Source organism: Lepidochelys kempii, chromosome 3, assembly GCF_965140285.1.
Source record: "Lepidochelys kempii isolate rLepKem1 chromosome 3, rLepKem1.hap1, whole genome shotgun sequence".
NCBI lineage: Eukaryota > Metazoa > Chordata > Testudines > Cheloniidae > Lepidochelys > Lepidochelys kempii.
This window is the reverse complement of record NC_136382.1, coordinates 52,675,671-52,700,468: the sequence shown is the minus strand read 5'-3', so window position 1 is coordinate 52,700,468 and position 24,798 is coordinate 52,675,671. Positions and strand designations below refer to the sequence as shown.

The 24,798-nt window shown below is 40.4% G+C and overlaps 1 protein-coding gene and 1 non-coding gene across 2 annotated transcripts in view; both read left to right on the top strand.

Annotated features, from left to right (window-relative positions):
• The window catches only part of LOC144930392 (uncharacterized), a 243,295-nt gene that overhangs the window by 195,675 nt on the left and 22,822 nt on the right, over positions 1–24,798 (top strand). The window contains exon 5 of the mRNA XM_078851961.1: positions 3,568–3,672. Coding sequence (XP_078708087.1) covers positions 3,568–3,672 — 105 coding nt within the window. The remainder of the gene's footprint in view (positions 1–3,567; positions 3,673–24,798) is intronic.
• Positions 14,644–14,716, top strand: TRNAV-GAC (transfer RNA valine (anticodon GAC)). Its single transcript has one exon. It is a non-coding gene; the product is annotated as a tRNA-Val (tRNA).

Here is a 24,798-nt window from a genome sequence, read left to right as displayed (position 1 = left end):
CAATACTACTTTCCCAATCAGTTGGAAATTAACCAAAGTGCCTTGTTTTCAGGAAATCTGATAGTATGATTCTGACTATTTCATTTGCACATATTAAGCATGATTTGTTTAATTAGAAGGTAAAGTGTAACAGTTGGAATCATCTGGGGAAAAGCATGTTTATGCTTCAACCAAGAATAAAATATGCTTAAAAGGGAATTGTTCTGTCATTTTGCAGTTGCTGTACTGAAAATGTGATGATGATTTTTTCATATCTGTGTGTCCTCTTTAATTTAGAACAGAATAAATAACTTTTTTTTGTTTTGTCAATTGTGGTGTTTTAATCATATGATGTATTTAGAATTTGAGATAATATCTTTCTGGGGATGACTGTAAGGTTTTTTGTTTACTTGGAGGTTGTTGGGTTGTTGTTTTTTTTTTAAGGTAAATTGGAACACTGTCCTTAGCAATTAAGAGACTTGTTTTTGGATTGAAAAATCTACTTATTTTGTTGCAGGTTGCTGGGAGATTTTTATGAAATTGAAGCAATGATATAGAAACATTTGAAAGAAAGTTGATCTGTGGTTAAGGCATAGAAGAGGAAGTTAGGAGATCTGGGTTCAATTTCTGCATCTTTCCTTTGTGACCTTGGCAAGCCATGGGGTTGCCTACAGTTAGTGACTGTTACAGTTACCAGAGTGTCAAATTACAATGCACTTGCCTGATGTGCATGAACTGGCTGTGTGGGAACCAGTTACCATTCACTAAAAGTTCCATAGTGTGGGTAGCAGGCTCCACACAGTTAGGGCATGGCAAGCTAGTGCTCTGCACATTCACATCCCGGTTGACCATGAACTAAGTGACCATGTAGACAAGCCCTTCTTCCCTGTACCTCCATGCCCTATCTGTAAAATAACACGTTTCTTTTCTTCACTCTTTGTCTTATTTATATTGCAAGAGACGGTCCGTGCACTGAATAACTTAGTGTGTTTACAGGCCCTGGTCCACTGCTGCCCTCACCTCTTTTGGGGCTTCTCAGTGCTATTGTAATATGAAAAATACATAATAATGATGAATTTCAACAGTGAAGTAACTACTATATGAGCTTTATTGGATAGGTTTGCGTAAGTATCTTTCTAGCATCAACTAACCTGCAAGGGCTCAAATTTCCATTATGATTGGCATGAGAGCGGTCCTGGTGTCAGGGAAACCTTATCCATCCTACTCCCCACAACATATGTCTCCCCTCCTTCCAACATGTACCTTATATTAAGGCTGGGAGGGGCACCTGGACAGGAGCTTCCCTTACCAGTTGCCCCTCCCAACAGGCAATTCCCTTCTGCAAGGGAAATTATCCACTGGGCATTTATGACCAGAATATGCTCATTCTGCATTGCCTGAGTAATGCAAAATAGCCAGATTGTGCCAGAGACTATTGTTCTACTTGATACTTCCCAGTATGTACTGGGCTCTGTATTTAAAAATTGAAATGAGTTCCCTAGGGGCAGTCTCTTCTTTGGTCACTCCATGCCAGGAGAGATGTTCTCAGGGCATAACACCATCCTCTTTGGAAAGCTGTAAGAACTCATGGTGCATATTGTATGGCATGCAAGATTTAAACCTTCAGCTAACCATTTAACGACTGGCACTTACCCGAATTATTTATTTCTTGCTCCCTACACTCATTTCCCACCCCCCTTTTAAATTCTCCCTCCTGCCGTTTTCCAATCTGACTAAACCAATTCCTTTTCGCTCTCCCATTCTTCTTTTTTACAACTCTGCTGACTGTGGTATCCAAGTGCAATGAGAGTTTTGATAATCTAAATGGATAAAATCCTCTAACATTATTTTCAACAGTGCACAGTTCAGTACTCCATACTGGAATTTGGAAGTAGGGTAGGAAGTCAAACTTCCTATCTTATGACCTTCCTTACAAAAGACCTGTTAACACCCTTGAATTAGCATTGGTCTGGAATTCAGAAAATATTTTCAGTTCAGTAAATATGCTCCTCACTTCATCATTAACTTCCACCTGTACCTTATACAGCCTTGGGGAAGAGGTTGTTGCAAGCACAGGTAGGATGCCGAAGACAGCATACCACCCTATTGAGCTATGCTGCAAGGGGTGTGGGAGCCTAGAGGCTTAGAGTTTAAGGTGAGAAGGGACCATTAGATCATCTAATCTGCCCTCCTGTATTTCACATGCCATTATATTTTACCCAGTTACCCCTATATTGATCCCATTAGTTTGTTCCAATGGCTAATCACCCTCACTGCTACATATCTGTACATAATTTCTAATTTGAATGTTTCTGGCTTCACCTTTCACCCATTGGTGGGTCCTATGACTTTCTCCACTAGATGAAAGAGCCCTCTTAGTACCTGGTACTTTCTCTCCATGAAGGTATTTTTATGGACTGTGATCAAGTAACCTCTAAATATTCATTTTGATAAACTAAATAGATTGAGCTCTTGAATCTGCTCACTGTAGGGCATTTTCTCCAACCTTCAAATCATTTTTGTGCCCCTTGTCTGCACCCTTTCCAATTTTTCAACATCATTTTAAAAATGTGGACGCTAGGACTGTACATAATATTCCGCTGTCAGTCTCACCAATGCCTTACACAGAGGTAAAACTTACTTTCCTTCTCCTACTTGCTATTTCCCATTTATACATCTGAGGATCACACCAACCCTTTTTGACACAGCATTGCACTAGGAGCTCATGCTCAGTTGCTTGTGCACTATGACACCTACATTCTTTTCAAAGTCACTGCTTTCCAGCCCCCATTCTGTAGGTATGGCTTGCATTCCTTGTTCCTAGATATAAAACTTTGCATTTGGCTGTATTAAATCATGTTTTGTTGGAATGAGCCCAGGTTACCTAGATCACTCTGTAGGACTTCCCTGTTCTCATTATTTAGCACTCCACCAAACTTTGTATCATCCGTAATGTTTTCCAGCAGTGACTGTATATTTATCTCCAGATCATTGATGAAAATGTTGAATTACTATTGTGTCTAGTACCAAATTCCAGCACGACACCACTAAAAACATCCCATTCAATGGAGATTCCCCACTGACAAGTACTTTTTGAGATCTGACAATTAGGCTCCATTGTAACTCCTTTAAGCCTCCAGAAAAGGGGAAAACTAGAAAGAAAGATAGATACATTTATATTTGATGGTCGTGATCTGAGCAGCAGATTTCTTGCTAGTCTTAGAAGCAAGTTTGCTGGTGGTGAGATAATAAATATCTTAAAATGGCTTTTTAATGGATGTGCCATATAATGCTAACTGTAACCATACTACTGGAAATGTGACCCTATAATACACACACAATGTATTTACAAATACAGTTCACTCTTCTTGTATACATCACACCTTTAAAATATTTAATTTGTTTAACTATCAGCTATGATCTATGAAAATCCCTCGCTTTAAAGCTGTCAAGCAGAAGTAAAATACAATGTGCCCAACCTGGAAAAGTTAAATTATGTAGTTGTCACTTGGACTATGAAGTAGCTTTTCTGCTTTCCCCAACCCAACATGATTTATAGTTTTAATGTTTTGTTTTCTTTTCTGTCAGACAAAAACTGTTCAATGGACATTGATGAATGTGCCTTCGAGCCCTGCAAAAATGGAGCCCATTGCAATGATTTGATTGGTGAATTTTACTGTAGCTGCTTGCCAGGTAAGTAGTCAGGTGGTATGTGGGTTTAAAATCTAGACTAATATTCAGCAGAGAAATATAACTCATTTTTTGTAGTTAGTACAAAATAGTAGTAATAGTACATACACTATTTAGGATTCAGATTTGCTTTGTATATAAAAAGAAGGAAATTGTGCAAGTACTCGTGCAATACACTGCACAATTATTATGTCGGCACTTTCTTCTATTTTTAGACATTTTCTTTCAGAACAGGTAGCTTGAATCCTAGATTGCATATTAATGAGTGAAGTTTTTGTATAAATCTTATGAAAATATAACAAGTATTCACACCAGAATCTTTGGAGAATTCTGTATTTCAAAATCTGTAAGCATGGCAACCTTCCGGCCGTATTACAGAAATGTGGAATGATTTTGTTTTCTTCTCGGATATTTATTGAAATGATGTTTTTTCAAATTTCTTATGACAAACTAGGGACATACAGAGCATGTCAGGTAGATATCATACCATATTTTTTCTTGGCGGTGAAGAAATGTAAAGAAGCTATTGATAACTCTGAGAAGAGTTGACAATATCAAATCAACTTATTTGCTGCAGCCTAATGACACACAAAAAATTACCCAATTTGTATTATCTTGTACATGCACAACATTGATATGTTTCAATGTAATTTTCCTTATTATGCTTGGCTTGCTGCTGTAGGTCAGTTTTCACAAGTTCAAATATAATATACTTGAATACAATCTGCCATTCTAAATATACCATATCTATGCAGTATGATTAACTGGTGGAGCATCTCTCCCCCCCGCCCCCAACTCCCATTACATTTTTTTATGTATTGATTAGACACCCTCTGACTGGAAAGCAGTGGTTTAAACATAAGGAGGCAGTGGTGATTTTTTAACCTCAGTCATTTCCGCTTGTTAGGTCACTAACGCTGCATTATACCAGAGTTTCCAATTCATCCAATTCAGGGCCAGGAGGGACCATTCTGATCATCCAGTCTGACCTCCTGATGTTTCATTGTGTCAAGTTAGCAGTCTAATGCAATGAAACCTGAAAATGATTTTTAAATGCATTTAAAATATTTTTAATGCTTTTTAAATGCATGTACAATTTTTAAATGCTTATTAAAGTTATGTCCACTTTGAAGAACAGACAAAAGCTCTGGATTTTGGCTGTGAGTCTATTGGGAAAAGGTTAGTGAATTATTTCAGGTGACTTAATGGACTATGAGTGTGTCAACTACCTTTTTGATAGTGGTGCAGAATTTTTATGTATTTTCTATGTAACAGTCACTTGACACAGATTAGATTCATAGAGTACAAGGCCAGAAAGGACCATTGTAATCACTTATTCTGACCTCCTGCATAACACAGGCTATAGGACTTCCATGAATTAATTGCTGCTTGAACCAGAGCATATCTTTTAGGGAAGACTAATCCAATCTTCATTTAAAACCATCCACCACAACCTTTGGTAAATTGTTTCAATAGTTAGCGATTCCATTTGAACCCCATTTCTAGCTTACATTTGTCTTGCTTCAATTTCCAGTCATTGGACCTTGTTATACCATATCTGTTAGACTGAAGAGCCCTCTATTATCAAATTTCTGTTCCCCATGTAGGTACTTATAGGCTGTGATGGGTTCACACCTAATCTTCTCTTGGATAAGCTAAATAGACTGAGTTCCTTGAGAACCGTTATAAGACATGATTAGCAGTCCTTTAATCACTCTTCTGACTCTTTTCTGAACCTTTCCAATTTCTCCACACTCTGCTTGAATTGTGAGTATCATAACCGGACACACAATTCCAGTTGCAGTCCTACCAATGCCAAATAGAGAGGCAATATAACTGCTCTACTCCTACCCAGTATTCCCATTTATACATCCAAGGATTGCATTAGTTCTTTGGGCCAGAGCATTGTACTGAGAGTCCATGTTCAAATTATTATCTAGCATGACCCCCAATTCTTTTTCAGAGTCACTGCTTCCCAGGATCATGTTACCATCCTGGAATTAAGGCCTGTATTTTCCCCCCTAGATGTATGAACTTGCACTGGCCATATTAAAACTCATACTATTTGTACCTAGTTTACCAACCAATCCATATCACATGGTGTCAGTGAATTGTTCTCTTCACTATTTACCACTTCCCATTTTTGTGTCATCTGCAAACTTTATCAGTGATGATTTTGTTTTCTTCCTATCACTGATAAAAATGTTAATAGTCATAGGGTCAAGAACCTATCCCTTTGGGACCCCACTGGAAACACACAAGCTCAATGATGATTCCCCGTTTACAATCACATTTTGAGGCTAATAAGTTAGCCAGCTTTTAATCCATTTAATGTGTGCTATTTTACTTTTATAGCATTCTAATTTTTAATCAAAATATTGAGTTACAAAATCAAAGACTGTAGACAAATCTAAATATATTACAACAATGTTCTTTCCTTTATCAACCAAATTTGTAATGTCATAAAAATCAAGACAGACAAGATCTGTTTTCCATAAACCCATGTTGATTGGCAATTATCCTCCCTTTATTCTTTCTTAATTGAATCCCATATCAACTCTTCCATTATTTTGTCTAGGACTGATGTCAGGCTGACAGGCTTATAGTTATCAGGGTAATCCTATTTACACTTTTTAAATATTGCCACAACACGGGCTTTCCCCAAGTCCTCCGGAACTTCCACAGTGTTCAAGACTTCTTGAAAATCAACATGAACAGTCCAGAGAGCTCCTAGGACAGATCTTTTAAAACACTTGGATACAAGTTATCTGGACCTCCTGGTTGGAAAGTGTCTACCTTTTGTAGCTGCAGTTTAAAATCCTTCTGAGTTACTATTGCAACTTTGCATTTTGTCATGGAATATGACTACACACTCATCTGGCTTTTTTCCTCAAATAACGAAAAAAATATGTATTGAACAATTCTGCCTTTTCTGCATTGTTTTTCACAGTTCTACCATTTCCATCTAGTAATGGACCAGAACTATTCTTAGGATTGTTTTTCTCCCACCTTATAAGCTTAAAACTCTTTATTTCTCCTAAATATTCTGGTCATACTTTTCTCCTTGTCCTTTTGCTCTCTATCAATTTTCTACCATTCTGATTTATATTCATTCCTTCTGTCTTTCTCTCTCTCTATTGATTTTATTATTCTAATCCTACCAATCTTTTCACCAGATTACAGTAATGCTAACTAAGTTGAATTTGTTAATGAATGACCAATTTCAATTCTACTTGTTTACTACCCAGGTTCCTAAATTGTGTATAGGCAATTAGGTAATTTATTCTCATGTCCCTCAGTGCATTGGTTCATTTTGTGCTAATTGTGTCCACATTTGTTCCCTCTTTTCACCCTCCCTTTTTGTTGTTCGTTATCTAATTTAGCCATCCTGTCCCCTAGAAGATTAACTCACCTTTTGCTGAAATGGAGGCAGTTCAAAATGTACTGGTCCCTCTTCCCATTGAAGATGGATCAATGTTCCAAAGTACCATACCTCTGTACCTTATACAATTTACTTAGCTAACACTTCACTTCCAGAATCTACTGTTTTTCTTCGTTCACTCCATGGATGGAAATTATCTCAGAGAAGCTCACTTGGACATTCTTCTCCTTCAGCAGCCTTCCAAGCTCCCAGAAGTCACCTACAATCTGTGAGGTATTTTGTGAAGCAGTGTCACTAGTGCTGATATGAGAAGACTGTCCAATCTTAGTCACATTTCATGTCCTGGCTACAAGAAACAGCAGACCATTCTGTTGTCTGTCATTTGCAGAACATTATTTCCATACTTCTTAGTATAGAAACTCCAAGAAGGATTGTTTTTCTTCCCTGGATAATTGGAGATTCTTTTGTGTTATGCTCCATCCATCTATGCCCTGTACAGCTCTCCATTCCATTTGACTATCTTGGATCTTATATTTGCAGAAAGTTCTAGATTTTTACTCTAACAGTGTTTTGGAATTTTCCACATATTCTAAAATTTATTTTAAAAAATTAACATCATTGGGCCTGAAATCTCCTAAAACAGCTCTTTTACAGTTGGTGCAAGTTGTCCAGTTATGCTGATTTAAAAATGTCTCCGTAGAAAAAAATATTCTAAGATCATCCTGAGTTAAATAGACTGAAAAGTACAGTAGAACCTCATAGTTATGAAACACCAGTTTTGAACTGACCTGTCAACCACACATTTCATTTGGAACTGGAAGTGTGCAATCAGGCAGCACCAGACACAAAAATAGCAAATATAACGCAGTACTGTGTTAAATGTAAACTACTAAATCAATAAAGTGTGTGTTTTTTTTTTAAATTTGACAAGGTAAGGAAGCGGTTTCTGTGCTTTATTTAAATTAAGATATTACAGGCAGCATTTTTGTTTTGTATAGTAAAGTTTCAAAACTGTATTAAGTTAATGTTCAGTTGTAAACTTTTGAAATAACCATCATAACGTTTTGTTCATAGTTACGGACATTTCAGAGTTATGAACAACCTCCATTCCTGAGGTGTTCATAACTCAGGTTCTACTGTACTTGAACATACAGTTATGATATGAGTACACCATTCTGCATCTTTCCAAACACAGAAGAGAAATATGTATTGAACACTTAAGAAATAAGAATGGCCATACTGGGCAGACCAATGATCCATCTAGCCCACTATCCTATCTTCCGACAGTGGGCAATGCCAAGTGCTTCAGAGTATGCACCTAACAGGTAATCATCAGTTGATCCATCTCCTGTTGTCCACTCTCAGCTTCTAGCACACACAGGCTAGGGACATCCAGATCATGGGGTTGCATCCCTGACCATCTTGGCTAATAGGCATTGATGGACTTATCCTACATGAACTTACCTAATTCTCTTTTGAGCCCAGTTATGGTTTTGGACTTCACAACTTCTGTGTCTTCATCATTATTAACAATTTTACCATTTCCATCTAGTACAGGCCTATACCACTGCTAAGATTTGCTATGAAATCTGTCCTTATTGTCTTAAGGACTTTCCCCTGGGGTCTTCTGCTCCTCATCAATTTGATACACTTAATTTCTAATTTCATTGATTAATATCTGTTTCCCTCCCCCATTTGTTATATACTGCATTTTTATTTTTTATTGCTTCCTTCACTTTGCCACTGAACCAGGGTGGGCTTTCAGCTAAAATTGTCTTTTTTTAAATTGTGAAATCATAGTATTTTGGGGCATTTAAAAATTCCACTGCCCACTTTTTATGCACATTTTTCTGTCTAAGCTTTTCTTCCAAGTCAACTTTGCTGATAATTTTCTTTATCTTTGGAAAATTAGACCTTTTGAAGCATCAAATAAATATATTAGTGGTTGGCACTGTCCTCCGTTTGCCTATATTTTATGTTACCAGGTCATAATCACTGGCACTTAGATAATTAACGTCCAGTACAGTGATTGATTCATTTTCTTTATCATGGTGTCTGCAGCGGAGTGTGATGGAGCCCCCTCAGCTCCTGCCTCTGCAAGGTCCACAAAGTCACTCTGAGACCCTTTGGTTAGTAACCACTAGTACAGTTTATTCATAGGGTTGTTCCCATCACCATTTAACCATGTACAGTTGGCCCTTTACCATCTGCAGGCGGGAGGGAGGGAGGGGAGAGCTACCTCCCTGCTTCCACTCCCTACCTTTTCCCTTTCTTTCTGCTCCCCCCTTGGCTTCCTTCCCCTGAGACTTTTATACAGCCCCAGGCTAATTAGGCGGCAGCTATCTCTGCTTCCCCAATTAGGACCAGCTCTAATTTATTCTCCTAAATTGGAGCTGCCATGACAGAGGGCTGAATCAGCAACCCTTTGCACAGCACCCTGTCACAGGGTCCTATATAAGATACCTCATGCAGGATTATAATGTCTTGTGTTAGGAAATTATCTATAATTTTTAGAAATTCAAGTGAAGTTTTCCTACTGACTGCATGAGGCCTCCAGCATGCATCTCCAAAATGAAATTCCCCATAACAAAAAAGCTTTGTCTTACAAACAGGTGCTTATGGAGTAGCTCATCCTGTTCTTTGTTTTAATTTTTTCATCTGTTAGCAGATCCCAGTTGTCATCCCCTACTGTGCTTTGTTAGTCAGCATATTGATCCATATGCATTCCAGATCCTACATTTCTGAGTTATGAGACTCTGAAACAGGTAATGGTGACTTCATTGCTGATACCACCCCCCATCTCTTTACTCATTCTTACCTTCCTACCATAGTTATAACCAGTGATTTTAACATTCAATTAATGTGAATCATCCTACCAGTTTTCAGTAATTCCAATTATATGAAATTTCTTCTCATCAGGCAGAATTTCCAACTCCTCTTCCTTATTGCTCAGACTACTGTCCTTGCCATATTAACAATAGAAAATATCTTCTGCGTTTGTAAGCTTAAAATATCATGATTTGATACTTTTAACTGTGTGGTGTTCCTTCTGGTGCTCTTCTCTCAGGTAGTCACCACAGCTGGTGAAAAGTTAAAAATTCTTTCCAATTCTTTCAGAATTTCCAAAATTCTGAAAAAAACAAAATGCATTTAGAAAAGGAACTGTAGACTCTTTCAAAATTTCCAGAAGATGTGGAAAAAATATTCTGAATGTTTCACTTCAAACCTAGCCTCACAGAAGGGAACCTGAAATCCCTGGAGTCCCCACCCATGGAACAATTCACACAATTGAGATGCCCCAGAGCTGTGGGCCCTGAAAAGCCAGGCTCCCCAATTCTCAGAAGGTCATCAAAATTGGTAATACAAATTGGTATTTTTAGACCCCTCCCCTGCCAAACAAAACAAAACTCTTCATTGGAAAGTTCCTCACCAATTCTAATAGTCTAATAGCCTGCCCAGCCTCATCTGGCTCCAGCTGTATAGAACACTACATGGTCCTTGGCTTCTGGTCATTACAAACTACCTAGCGTCCTCTCTGATTTTCACTATCTCTGGTACCTTGGTGGCCAGTTCCTTCTTTGAATCTGAGATGGTATTACTTCCTGAACCTGGTCATCCAAGAACTTGGCCAATTTCACAAAGCTGAAAACAACTGAGTTAAATCAGCTGGGAAGAATAATTTAATCAGAAAAATGAGACTAATAATTGAGAATTGTTCAAGAATATTTTACCTGATGCCCAAAAAGGCCACAATCAAGGGGGAAAAGGCTATATTATGTTGTTGTTTAAGAAAACCTGGTTTAGAGGGGATGTGAAAGCACCAAAAAAATATAATATAATGTGTGTGTGTGTGTATATATATACACACACACACACACAAAATAAAAGAAATGGAACAAAGAGGAAGTTGATATTAATGAATATAAATCAGAAGTTAGAACGGATAGAGAATTGAAAGGGGAAGTATAGCGTAGAAAGAAAATTCTACGGCTAATAGAGTTAAGAACAAGAAAGGTTTTTAAATATATTAGGAACAAAAAGAATCCTAAAAATGTTATTGGTATATTATTAAATGGAACTGGGAGAACTATCAAAAATGCAGAAAAGGTGGAAGTCTTCAGTACATATTTCGGTTCTGAATTTGGAAGAGAAAACAGATGATGTAGTCATATCATATAATGGTTTTCATTCCATCATCATCTCAGGAGTATGTTAAACTGTGGCTACTTTAGTGTACCACTTTTAAATCAATTGGTCCAATAACTTGCATCCAAGAGTTTTAAAAGAGCTAGCTGAGGAGCTCACTGGACTTAATGCTGATTTCAATAAATCTTGGAACACTAGGAATGTTCTAGAAGAAAGCTAATGTTGTGCCAGTATTTAGAAAGGGTAAATGGGATGACCTAGGTAATTATTGGCCTGTCAGTTTGATATCCATCTCAAGCAAGATAAGGGAATGGATGATATGGGAATTGATTGGCATTAATGATATTACCCTCTATTTCTAAATTAATAAATATGAATTTATGGACAATAGATCCTTGCAAATTTAACTTGCTATCATTATGACATTATGAGTTTGGTTTATAATGATAATAGTGTTAATCTAATATGCTTAAACACCTGTAAAATATCTGACTTCCAATGTATGACAGGAAAAAATAGGGATGGGTGTAAGTTATTAAAGTTTGGATTTAGATCTGTTTTCAAAACTAAATATCTAAGTCCAAGGTAAAAAGAAAGCATTCTATAAATACATTAAAAGCAAGATGACGACCAAGGATAGGGTAGACCCTTTACTCAATAAGGTAAGGGGGGGAAGGCAATAACAGAAAATGTGGAAATGGCAGAAGTGTTAGATGACTTTTTCAGTTTTCACCAGAAAGGTTAGTAGAGATTGGATGTCTAACAAGTGAATGTTAGTGAAAAATGAGGTAGGATCAGAGGTGAAAATAGGGAAAAAACACAAATTAAAATTTACTTAGACCAGTTATATTTTTCTTCAAGTCACTAGGGCCTGATGAAATAAATCCTAGAATACTCAAGGAGCAGAGTGAGGAGGTATTGAGCCATTAGTGATTATCTTTGAAAAGTCATGGAAGCTGGGAGAGATTCCAGAGGACTGGAAAAGGGCAAATAAGGACAACTTGGGGAATTACGGACCAGTCATCTTAACTTCAGTACCCACGAAGACAATGGAGCAAATTAAGCAATCAATTTGCAAACACCCAGAAGATAAAGTGATAAAAAACAGCCAGCATGGATTTGTCAAGAACACATCATGGCAAACAACCTGATAGCTTTCTTTGACAAGCTAACGAGCCTTGTGGATGTGGGGTTTAAGCGTTCGGACTCACCTGGTGGTGCCTCCTGCTTGTCGTTCTTGGGAATTAGCTCAATTTCCAGCCCAGAACGCCCTCTGCAGGCCGGTGATTCGCCTTACCACTGGCCCACAGTCTCTCCCAGGACCTGGTGCCCTTGCCTTGGGTGCTGCCACCCTGGCAGTACCCCCACTCCCTGGGTTTCCTCACTCCGGGGGACCCTCACCCACTATCCCCATGTCACCTCAGTCGTGGCTACTGCCAGTCACAGTCTAGGCCCGGACCCTGGGGTGGACTGCAGTATAAAAGCCAATCATCACAGGCAACAAGGGGTTTGGATTGGCTGCTTTTACCTACCCTCAGGCTGCCCCTCTGCAACCCCAATACCTCTATGGGCCTGGGACATTGCTGACCTAGGGCTTCCCAGCTCCTGAGGCCTTTCCCCAGCCTGGCCTCACTCTAGGTCCCCCGGGTGAGTTCCTCCAAAGCTAGGCCTGTCTCTCTCCAGCCAGAGAGAGTCTCCCTGAGCTTCTGGCTCCCAGCCTTTATAAGGGCCAGCTGGGCCCTGATTGGGGCATGGGCCAGCTGAGACTACTTCCTCACTCACCCCAGCTTCTAGCCCACAGCCCTCTCCAAGGGCTTGCTTTTCAGCCTTTCAGGGCAAGAGTGGGTGACCATCCCGCTACACACACACCCCTCAAAACCCCCACTCCAAGGGGAAGAGGGGCCTCTCAGCCTGCGCTCACCGAAGTTAGCCCTCCAGGACCGCCCCTCCAGACTCTCACATTTTCTTTCTGCAGCCTGCCAGGCTCGGGACATCTCCCTAACCTGTGTCTCTACCCTCTGGTGGGCCCGTTCCATGGCATCGAGCCATGTCCATAGATCTGGGTCCTCCCGTCCCCTCTCACTCAGGGTCTGAGTCCCGCTTGCCCCCCACCTGGGTCCCAGCCTCCCACTGGGCCCACATGGTCTGGGTCTCCTCCTTGGTGACTAACCGCATGACAGTCTGGGTTCCCAGCTCCCACAGGGATCCCTCCATCCCGGTTGCTGCTTCTGTCAGTTTTGGCCCGTCCGGCCGCACAGGCGCCTCCTCGGGCCTCTCCTCAGTTCTCCTGAGGGGGCAGTGCCTTTTTATATGCCCAGGTGCAGGCAGCCCCAGCAGGCATCCTGCCTTCATGCTGTCCCAGGTTTCGGCATCTTTCCTTCATCCCTCGCCGGGCCAACCCTTCCTTGGGGTGGGGCACTCCCACTCTAGGTGTCCTCTTTGCCCGCACGCCCACAGCCACCTGGGTTCCCTCACCCAGCAGGCTGCTTGAGGGATTGGGCATCGTCCCGTTTCGGGGTAAGGTACCCTTCCTCCAGCCCTGTAGGGACAGTCCAGTCTTAAGTGTCCTGTCTGACCACAGGCGTAGCAAGCCCTTATCATGGGCCTCCTGGCCCACGCCCTCCCCTGTCTCTTTTAAATTCCCATCCAAGGAATGTCTGCAGGGCCTGCTGCTCCCTCACCAGATTGTAAACCTGCTCTTGGAGGGCCCCCAACATCTCCCACAGTCCCTGTTGGGTCCCCTGAAGTCTCTGCAGCTCTTCTGTCCCATTCTGCTGGGCTGATGTCCCCAGGGCCCACCCTGGGGCCTCCGCATAGTACACTCCCATGTACATGGGATCCATCATCCCCTGTTTCTCCAGCAGCAGTTCTGTCACTTGTGATGTGGCACATTCCACTTAGCCCCTTATTCTGCCCCTTGCTTCAGGAGCAGACCACTCATGCCCGCATTCTCCACCACTTGTAAGCATTCAGACTCACCCGGCAGCTCCTCCTGCTGGTCATCCTTGGGAATTAGCTAGATTTCCAGCCCAGAGCGCCCTCTGCAGGCTGGTGATCCAGCTTTCCACTGGCCCCAGTCCTCCCAGGATCTGGTCCTCTTGCCTTGTGTGCTGCCCCCTGACAGTATCCCCAATCTCTGGGTATCCCCACCCTGGGGAACCCTCACCCACTATCCCCACATCACCTAAGTCAGGCCTGTCTCCATCTAGCCCCGCACCCTGGGGTGGACTGCAGTGTAAAAGCCAATCATCACAGGCAACAAGGGGTTTGGACTGGCTGCCTTTACCCACCCTCAGGCTGCCCCTCTGCAACCCCAATACCTATATGGGACTGGGACCAGGCCCTGCAGTCTGGGGAGTTGCTGGCCTAGGGCTTCCCAGCTCCTGAGGCCTTTCCCCAGCCTTGCCTCACTCTAGGTCACCAGGGTGAGTTCCCCCATGGCCTGGGTTTCTGTAGTGTAGTGGTTATCACGTGTGCCTGACATGCGAAAGGGCCCTGGTTCGTAACCAGGCAGAAACATGCATCTCACCTCCTTTTGGGGGGGAGGGATAGCTCAGTGGTTTGAGCATTGGCCTGCTAAACCCAGGGTTGTGAGTTCAATCCTTGAGGGGGTCATTTAGGGATCTGGGGTAAAAATTGGGGATTGATCCTGCTTTTTGAGCAAGGGGGTTGGACTTGATGACCTCCTGAGGTCCCTTCCAACCCTGATAGTCTATGATTCTCTCTCCAGCCAGAGAGAGTCTCCCTGAGCGTCTAGCTCCCAGCCTTTACAAGGGCCAGCTGGGCCCTGATTGGGGCATGGCTCAGCTGTGGCTACTTCCCCACACAGCCGAGCTTCTAGCCCCCAGCCCGGCTTTTCAGCCCTTCAGGGCAAGAGCTGGTGCCCACCCTGCTACAGGGGAAATGGAAGATGTGATATATCTTGTTAGGGGGCTTATTCCTTCACCCACTTACTTCCCTGGTCCTTCTCGCATGAACAGAGAGCAACAATACCCGAAGTCCAAAGGTGCAAACAATTCGATGTTTATTGGGGTGAACTTCCAGCAAGCATGATTCCAGTTTCCTTCCTTAGTATCCTCCTTCCCAGCTCTGACACCACAGAGCCTTACACCTGTGTCCCTGTTCCCATTCCTACCCTTAGCCAAACATGATTCCAACTTCCTTACTCCCATTCCCTGTTCCCATTTCCCCCTTTAGCAAAACATGATTCCAATTTTCTTACCCCCATTCCCTGTTCCCATCTCACACGCCCCCATGCCCATGCCCACGCCCACCCCCACCCACACCCCCACCCCAGTCACTTCCTCATTGACTACAGATTATATAGTAAAACTTGAGTTCTGCTTAGCTATACCTTAACCAATCATTTTCCTGAAATTTAACGAACCAATCCTAACATATTGTAACATGATTATGTACCCAATTATATCCCACCACCTCAATTAGTTTACACCCAGCAAAATTAATTATCCAGCAGACAGGAACAATCACAGAACCAGACAGAGATTATACAGACAAACAACAGCAAAGTGGGAACTATAATGACAAAACAATACAGAAGTGAGGATTTCACATCCCAGCTATTGATAAGTGAGTTCTTGCCAGACAGGATGCTATCAAACTAAGTTTCCTTTTACATTTTCTAGGCACTTCCCTTTCTCTGGAGGTGATAGGAATACAATCTTGTCCTGATAGTGCCTAACAGCCCAATAGCACCTTATTTCAATGTGACTAGTTTGGAATGTGAGGATGTGACCGGTCGCTTCCCAGCTTATGGCTGCCTCTGCTGCTTAGCCAAAGGCCTTAGCCTAAGAACAGGGCCTCAGACTGTCACAGTAAGAGAAGGCCCTTACACCAGCAGACAGTGATTTTGATTCTTTCTTTTATACCTCTATCACTAGCCAAGTGATAAGAATACACCTAAATTCTTAGAGTACAGGCCTTTGCAGACAGGCCTGAACCTCTATATCCTAACATATCTTGACATTAGTAGGGCTTTTGATACTGGCTCACATGACCTTCTCATAAATAAACTAGGGAAGTACAACCTAGATGGAGCTACTATACCATGGGTGCATAACTGGTTGGAAAACCATTCCCAGAGAGTAGCTATGAGTAGTTCAGTCAAGCTGTAAGGGCATAACAAGTGGGATCCCACAGGGATTCTGGTTCTGTTCAATATCTTCATCAGTTATTTCAATAATGGCATAGAGAGTACACTTATAAAGTCTGTGGATGATACTAAGCTGGGAGGAGTTGCAAGTGCTTTGGAGGTTAGGATTAAATTCAAAATGAACTGGACAAACTGGAGAAATGGTCTGAAGTAAATAGGATGAAATTCAATAAGGACAAATGCAAAGAACTTCAATTAGGAAGGAACATTCAGTTGCACACATACAAAATGGGAAATGACTGCCTAGGAAGGAGTCCTGTGAAAGGGATCTGAAGTACTGTGAAAGGGATCACAAGCTAAATAGAAGTCAACAGTACAACACTGTGGCAAAAAAGCAAACATCATTCTGGGATGTATTAGCAGGAGTGTTGTAAGCAAGACACGAAAAGTAATTTTTCTGCTCTACTCCACGCTGATTAGGCTTCAAATAGAGTACGGTGTCCAGTTCTGCATGCCACATTTTAGGAAATATGGACAAATTGGAGAAAATCCAGAGAACAAAAAAAAAAAAATCATTAAAAGTCTAGAAAACATGACCTCTGAGGGAAAATTGAAAAAAAACTGGGTTTGTTTAGTCTGAAGAACAGAGGACTGAGGGGACATAAGTTTTCAAATACAAAAAAGGTTGTTACAAGGAGTAAAGAGAAACATTGTTCTCCTTTAACGTCTGAGGACAGGACAAGAATGGACATAACTTGCAGCAAGGGCAGCTTAGGTTGGACATTAGGAAAAAATTCCTAACCGTCAGGGTAGTTAAGCACTGGAATAAATTGTCTAGAAAGGTTGTGGAATCACAATCATTGTCTAATCTGCTCTTAATCTCCAAAGAGCTGTTGGGAATGGTCTAGATAATACTTAGTACTGTCATGAGGGCAGGGGACTGGACTAGATGACCTCTCAAGGTCCCTTTCAGTCCTTTGTTTCTATAATGCATGAAGTATCTATAGAGCAATTTATAACTCAAGGAATTAGTAAGTAACTTTACCATTTTTTAAAAAAAGTTGCATTTGTGTCTCGTTCTTCTGTGGGTAAACAGTGGGGAATGGGACTGTAGTCCTAATCCAGATCCCACTGAAGTCTGAGTGCTCATCCTTGTGTGTCTGACCACCTCCATGGTGAGAAAGAGAAATTGTATCTTCTATGGACCAGTGCTCTTATGACAGTGGTTTTCAGCCTCTGGTTCATGGATCCCTGGGGTGCTGCCGACTATGTCAAATGGGTCCGTGAAAGGTTGTTACCACCATAGAACAGTGTTTAACCAGTGATCTTCAGACCCCTGCGGGTCTGCAGTCCATGTCTAAGATTTCCAAAGTGGTCTGCACTAGGTTTCAAAACTTTAAAAGGGGTTTGAAAATGGAAAAAAAAAGTTGAAATGCAATGTTTTATGACATTCTAGCTGTATTGATATTTCAGTATTGCTTGTGGTGCATTTTTTTCAATATAGGTATTTCTGTATAATATAATTTTTTTTTAACCCGGTACTAGTGCCCTTTTAGCTTTTCAGGATTTAGAATGTCACAATTTTGTCAGCAGCTTTTGTGTCACAGTGGACAGTCCATTAAGATTGAATTGTTATATTTTGACATTTCAGGTTGATTTTACTTTGTAAATTGCAATGCTTATGGCTATATTTTATTACATTTTTCACGGTGGATAAACAAAAATGTCATGCCTTGTTTTGCTATACAGTATTTTTGTTGTGTTCACTCACAAAATACAGCTATGAGTACAAAAAAATCTGCCTGATCTAACAGTCTGAAACACTAAGGTCATGTGCATGAAAGGATAATAATTTAAAGCAGCAGTTTGGGGGAAAAACAAATACACACAATATGTAAATTTCACACAAATACATTTTAATGGTTTCTTAGGTGTGGTTCCAATAAAGTAGCAGCATATGCTCAAAATAAAGGGAGAAAATAAATTGTATATGCAGGATGCGATCTCACAAGTTAGACAATCAGTCATGCCTGGTTTTGAAATAAAGCAGCAGCATTCTTAAATAAAAGGACTCTAGGTGCTAATGTAAAATAATTTATGAACAATAGGGATTGAAATGTGAAGCCCTTGCCTCATTTTTCCCCCATCTTTGGAATTTTTAATACTTTGAAGCAAAATTTGACAAGAATGTGTACACAGCACAGCTTTATTTAACTATTCCCTTTGGGCCTGATCCAAAGCCCACTGATATCAACAGGAGTCTTTCAATTAGTTTGCAGAAGTCAGTTCGTTAGTTTAGAAGCTTAGTGGAAAATCCCTGTAAAAAAAAAATGGACTGTTCAGATATGGACTTCCAAATATGGTCCAGACTGTCCAGATATGGACTTCCAAAAGTCCATAACTCAAAACCAAAATTCTCCTGAACATTCAAAGGCACATCTCCTTGCTGAGGACTATTTCAAATAATAGCTTTCTCCCACCAGCTTTTCTACTGTGAAGCTACTAAAATAAAAAGCTTGCCAAAGCTTTTTTTCAAAAGGTGAAAACTTAATTTGTCCTTCTGCTTTAAAATAGCTACATGTTTTTCCTTTCTAATTTCAACAAAAATCTTACTTTTTGTACTGAAATAAAGCATGGAAAATTTCATTGGTGGTTTCAAAAAGTGTAAAGAAATCACCACAAGTGCTATAATGGAAAGAGAAGAACTACAAGGATGATTTGTAGTCCACAAAACATGACTTGCAATGAAAGACTAAAGGATCTCAATCTATTTAATTATTAAAGAGAAGACTAGAGATGACTTGATCACTAAGTTTAAGTACCTACATGGAAAATAAAATAATTTAAGACAATTTTAACAATGAGGGTATTTAACCACAAAAGTGAATTACCAAGTAACATGGTAAATCAATTGTTTCAAGTCTTTAAAACAAGATTTGGATGTCCTATTGAAAAATGATAGTGAAAATACAAGTTTGTCATAAATATAAAGGGAAGGGTAAACCCCTTTGAAATCCCTCCTGGCCAGGGGAAAGCTCCTCTCACCTGTAAAGGGTTAAGAAGCTAAAGGTAACCTCACTGGCACCTGACCAAAATGACCAATGAGGAGACAAGATACTTTCAAAAGCTGGGAGGAGGAAGAGAAACAAAGGGTCTGTGTCTGTCTGTAGTCGTCTTGGCCGGGGATAGACCAGGAATGGAGTCTTAGAACTTTTAGTAAGTAATCTAGCTAGGTATGTGTTAGATTATGATTTCTTTAAATGGCTGAGAAAAGAATTGTGCTGAATAGAATAACTATTTCTGTCTGTGTATCTTTTTTGTAACTTAAGGTTTTGCCTAGAGGAGTTCTCTATGTTTTTGAATCTAATTACCCTGTAAGATATCTACCATCCTGATTTTACAGGGGGGATTTCTTTATTTCTATTTACTTCTATTTTTTATTAAAAGTCTTCTTGTAAAAAACTGAATGCTTTTTCATTGTTCTCAGATCCAAGGGTTTGGGTCTGTGGTCACCTATGCAAATTGGTGAGGCTTTTTATCCAACATTTCCAAGGAAAGGGGGGGTGCAAGTGTTGGGAGAATTGTTCATTGTTCTTAAGATCCAAGGGTCTGGGTCTGTAGTCACCTAGGCAAATTGGTGAGGCTTTTTACCAAACCTTGTCCAGAATTGTTCATTGTTCTTAAGATCCAAGGGTCTGGGTCTGTAGTCACCTAGGCAAATTGGTGAGGCTTTTTACCAAACCTTGTCCAGGAAGTGGGGTGCAAGGTTTTGGGAAGTATTTTGGGGGGAAGGACGCGTCCAAACAGCTCTTCCCCAGTAACCAGTATTAGTTTGGTGGTGGTAGCGGCCAGTCCAAGGATAATGGGTGTAATATTTTGTACCTTGGGGAAGTTTTGACCTAAGCTGGTAAAGATAAGCTTAGGAGGTTTTTCATGCAGGTTCCCACATCTGTACCCTAGAGTGCAGAGTGGGGGAGGAACCTTGACAAAGTTATTGGACTAGATGCAAAAATCCTTGTGTGAAATTTTAGGGCCTGGGTTAATCAAGTCATACTCAATATTCATAACAGTTCCTTGTGATCTTTAAAATCTATGAACCATAATTAGAGCAATTGTATCACAGGCCATCTGATTATGTATATAAAATTATTAAATTCTTTTGAGATTTTACCTAAAACTGATATTAATAATACCTAATCCTTATATAGCTTGTTTCATCAGTAGATCTCAAAGGGCTTTACAAGGGAAGTCAGTATCATTATTACCATTTTACTGATGGGGAAATTGAGGCACAGAGTAGTGAAGTGCTTGCCCAAGGTCACCCTGCAGGCCAGTGGCAGAGCCAGGAATAAAACCCAGGTCTTCTGAGTGCTGGTTTAGTGTTTTGTCTAGGCCATGTTGCCTTTTGTAAAAGCTGATTCAAAGTAATGCACTTTGGAAAACATTATCCCAACTATATATACTCAACATGATGGGATCTAAATTAGCTGTTACTACTCAAGAAAGATTTTGGAGTAGTAAATATTTCTGAACTCATCTGCTGAATGTGCACAGGCAGTTAAAAAAGCTAACAATATTAGGAAACCATTAGGAAAGGGATAGATAAGAAGACCGAAAATATCATAATGCCACCATAAAAATCCATGGTATGCCCATCCCTTGAATACAGTGTACAGTTAGTTTTGTTCACCAAATCTCAGAAAAGAGATTAGAATTGGAAGAAGTACAGAGAAGAGCAACAAAAATGATTAAGGAACAGGTTCCATATGAGGAGAGATTTAAAAAAATTGGGACTTTTCAGCTTGGAAAAGTGAATTGAGGGTTTTATAAAGGTCTATAAAATCAGCAGTGCTGAAGTCCCTGGGTTTCAAACACTGTTGTGGCTGTAATACGTCCATGCCCATAAGCAATCTCCACTCCCACTGTTTAAAGTACTTAGGAAGGGTCCTAGTGAAATAGTGTTTCCTAATATCCAACCTAGACTTCCCACCCCAGTGCAACTTGAGACCACTGCTTCTTGTTCTTTCATCTGCCCCCACTGAGAACAGCTGAGTTCCATCCTCTGTGGAACCCCCCTTCAGGTAGTTGAAGGCTGCTTTCAAATCCCCCCTCACTCTTCTCTTCTGCAGACTAAATAACCCCCGTTCCCTCATCCTCTCCTTGTAAATCATGTGCCCCAGCCCCCTAATCATTTTCGTTGCCCTCTGCTGGGCTCGCTAATTTGTCCACATCCCTTCTGTAGCGGGGGGATCAAAACTTGACGCAATACTCTAGATATGGCCTCACCAGTGCCGCATAGAGGGGAATAATCACATCCCTCGATCTGCTGGCAGTGCTCCTACTAATACAGCCCAATATGTCATTGGCCTTCTTGGCAACAAGGGCACACTGCAGACTCAAATCCAGCTTCTCCTCCACTGTAATCCCCAGGTCCTTTTCTGCAGAACTGCTGCTTAGCCAGTCAGTCCCCAACCCATAGCAGTGCATGGGATTCTTCCTTCTTAAGTGCAGGACCCTGCACTTATCCTTATTGAACCTCATCAGATTTCTTTTGGCCCAATCCTCCAATTTGTCTAGGTCCCTCTGTATCCTATCCCTGCCCTCCAGCGTATCTACCACTCCTCCCAGTTTAGTATCATCCGCAAATTTGCTGAGAGTGCAATCCACACCATCCTCCAGTTCATTTATGAAGATATTGAACAAAACCGGCCCCAGGACCGACCCCTGGGGCACTCCACTTGACACCGGCTGCCAACTAGACATGGAGCCATTGATCACTACCCGTTGAGCCCGACAATCTAGCCAACTTTCTACCCACCTTATAGTGCATTCATCCAGCCAGTACTTCTTTAACTTGCTGACAAGAATACTGTGAAAGACAGTGTCAAAAGCTTTGCTAAAGTCAAGAAACAATACATCCACTGCTTTCCCTTCATCCACAGAACCAGTAATCTCATCATAGAAGGTGATTAGATTAGTCAGGCATGACTTGCCCTTGGTGAATCCATGCTGACTGTTCCAGATTGCCTTCCTCTTCTCCAAGTGCTTCAAAATGGATTCCCTGAGGACCTGCTCCATGATTTTGCCAGGGACTGAAGTGAGGCTGATCAGTCTGTAGTTCCCTGTTGTTCTCTTTTTTTCCCCCTTTTTAAAATGTGGGCACTATATTTGCCTTTTTCCAGTCGTCTGGGACCTCACCCAATTGCCATGAGTTTTCAAAGATAATGGCAAATGGCTCTGCAATCACATCAGCCAACTCCCTCAGCACCCTTTGATGCATTAGATCTGGACCCATGGACTTGTGCATGTCCAGGTTTTCTAAATATTTCTTAATCTGTTCTTTCACCACCGAGGGCTGCTCACCTACTCTCCATGCTGTGGTTGCCCAGTGCAGTCTGGGAGCTGCCCTTCTCTGTGAAGGCCGAGGCAAGAAAGCATTGAGTACTTCACCTTTTTCCACATCTGTCACTATGTTGCCTCCCCCATGCTGTAAGGGTCCCAGACTTTCCTTGACCACCTTCTTGTTGCTAACATACCTGTAGAAATCCTTTTGTTACTCTTCACATGCCTTGCTAGCTGCAACTCCAGTTGTGCCTTAGCCTTCCTGATTATACCCCTGCATGCTGTAGCAGTATTTTTATACTGTAGAAATTTCCACTTCTTGTAAGCTTCCTTTTTGAGTTTAAGATCACTGAAAATTTCACTGTTAAGCCAAGCAGGTCATCTGCCATATTTGCTATTCTTTCTGCACTTCAGGATGGTTTGTTCCTGTGTCCTCAATAAGGTTTCTTTAAAATACAGCCAACTCTCCTGGACTCCTTGTCCCCTCATATTAGCATTACATCAATGCTATTATCTTTACCTACCAAAACTTACAATCTTGTAAAAAAGTCATCTATAAAACCATGTCAACTGGCATTAACTATATTACCTCATATCAGCTCTTATTGACAGGGATCCATGTCAGGATAGTAGGCCTATATAATTACCCAAGTCATCCTGTTAACCTTTTACGAATACTGAAAAAACATTAGCTTTCTTCTAGTCCCCTATTGTTCCAAGAGTTATTGAAAATCAACATGAACAGTCTAGCAAGCTCCTTGGCCAGCTTTTTAAAAAAGTTTGAATGCTAAATATCACAACCTGCTGATTTAAAAAAGTCTAACTTTATTAGCTGTTTAATATCCTCCTGAGTTATGATTGGAAGGGAAAGAATTTCATCGCCATCCTCTGAGAAGATCTGGCTTTTTCCCAAATACAGAACAGAAATATTCATTCAATATTTCTGAGTGCTCCACATTATTATTGACAGTTCTATCATTTCAGTCTAGTAATGGATCAACAATTTGGATTGCTTCTGATCCTAATATACTTTAAAAGGTACCACTTATTGACCTTAATTCTTTAGGCCATATATTTTTCCTTGTGTTATTTTACTCCCTTACTAATTTCTACAAATCCTAGCTTCTAATTTATATTCATTTCAATCTACTGCACATTTTTTTTCATTTGCTTTATATATCTATGCATCCATATCTATCTATCCATCAATCCATCCTCCAAGCCAGGTTGTTGTTTTTTTTAACCAGTTTAGCCTTTTTACTCAATTGTGGAATTGTTGCTTTTTGAGCAGATAGTAAATTGTTTTTAAACAGTTCCCAATTTTCATTCACATTATTCTCTTCAAATTCTTTCTCCCAGCTGATTTGGCTCATAATTGTTTTCTGCTTTCTGAAATTGACTCTTTTAAAGTACCCAATTTTACTAGACTGATTGCAAAGCAACAGATATTCTTGACAAACATGTTCATTACAGCTGTATTTGAGAGGAAAAATAAACCCTCTAATATAGTAATAGTATTCATTATGTTTTTCTATTTGTTTTTGTTCTTTAATCTGTACAGTACATTTATGTACTCTATGTGCACACTAACAATCAATGTATTTAAAGTTTTAGTTCTACAAAGTGCCATTAGTCATTTTCCATTACTTTGGAAAACTAGATATTTCAACTCGTTTATTCCTGATAACCTCTTTTTAACAGAATCTCATAATGTTTGCTTTCAGGAATGTTCATCTGTTAAAGTAGGTTCTCCCAGCATTTATTATAGCTGCATAGTACTGTATGGTTCATAAATCTAATTCATGGCACACTTTAAAATTCATAAAGCTCTATAAAGGCAGTTTAAAATAGTAATAGTCTAGGATCAGGGGAATGAGGGTAAATTTGATAATAGAGAGATGGATGGTCTGAATAAATTCTGTGTTTTTGTGTAGTCTGTATTTATCTTTTTGAACAATCTCTCTCATTCTGTATTAAGATAATTCTCCCCAAGTGTATGAAGTTCTTTTATTCACATACTTATTTCAGTCATCCAGGCAATATGGAATTACACTGAATTTCCTGCTTACAAAAATGAAAGCTGGAAATGTCAAAACAACAACAACAACAACAACAAAACCAACCATAATTGAGTGATTGTGCTTTC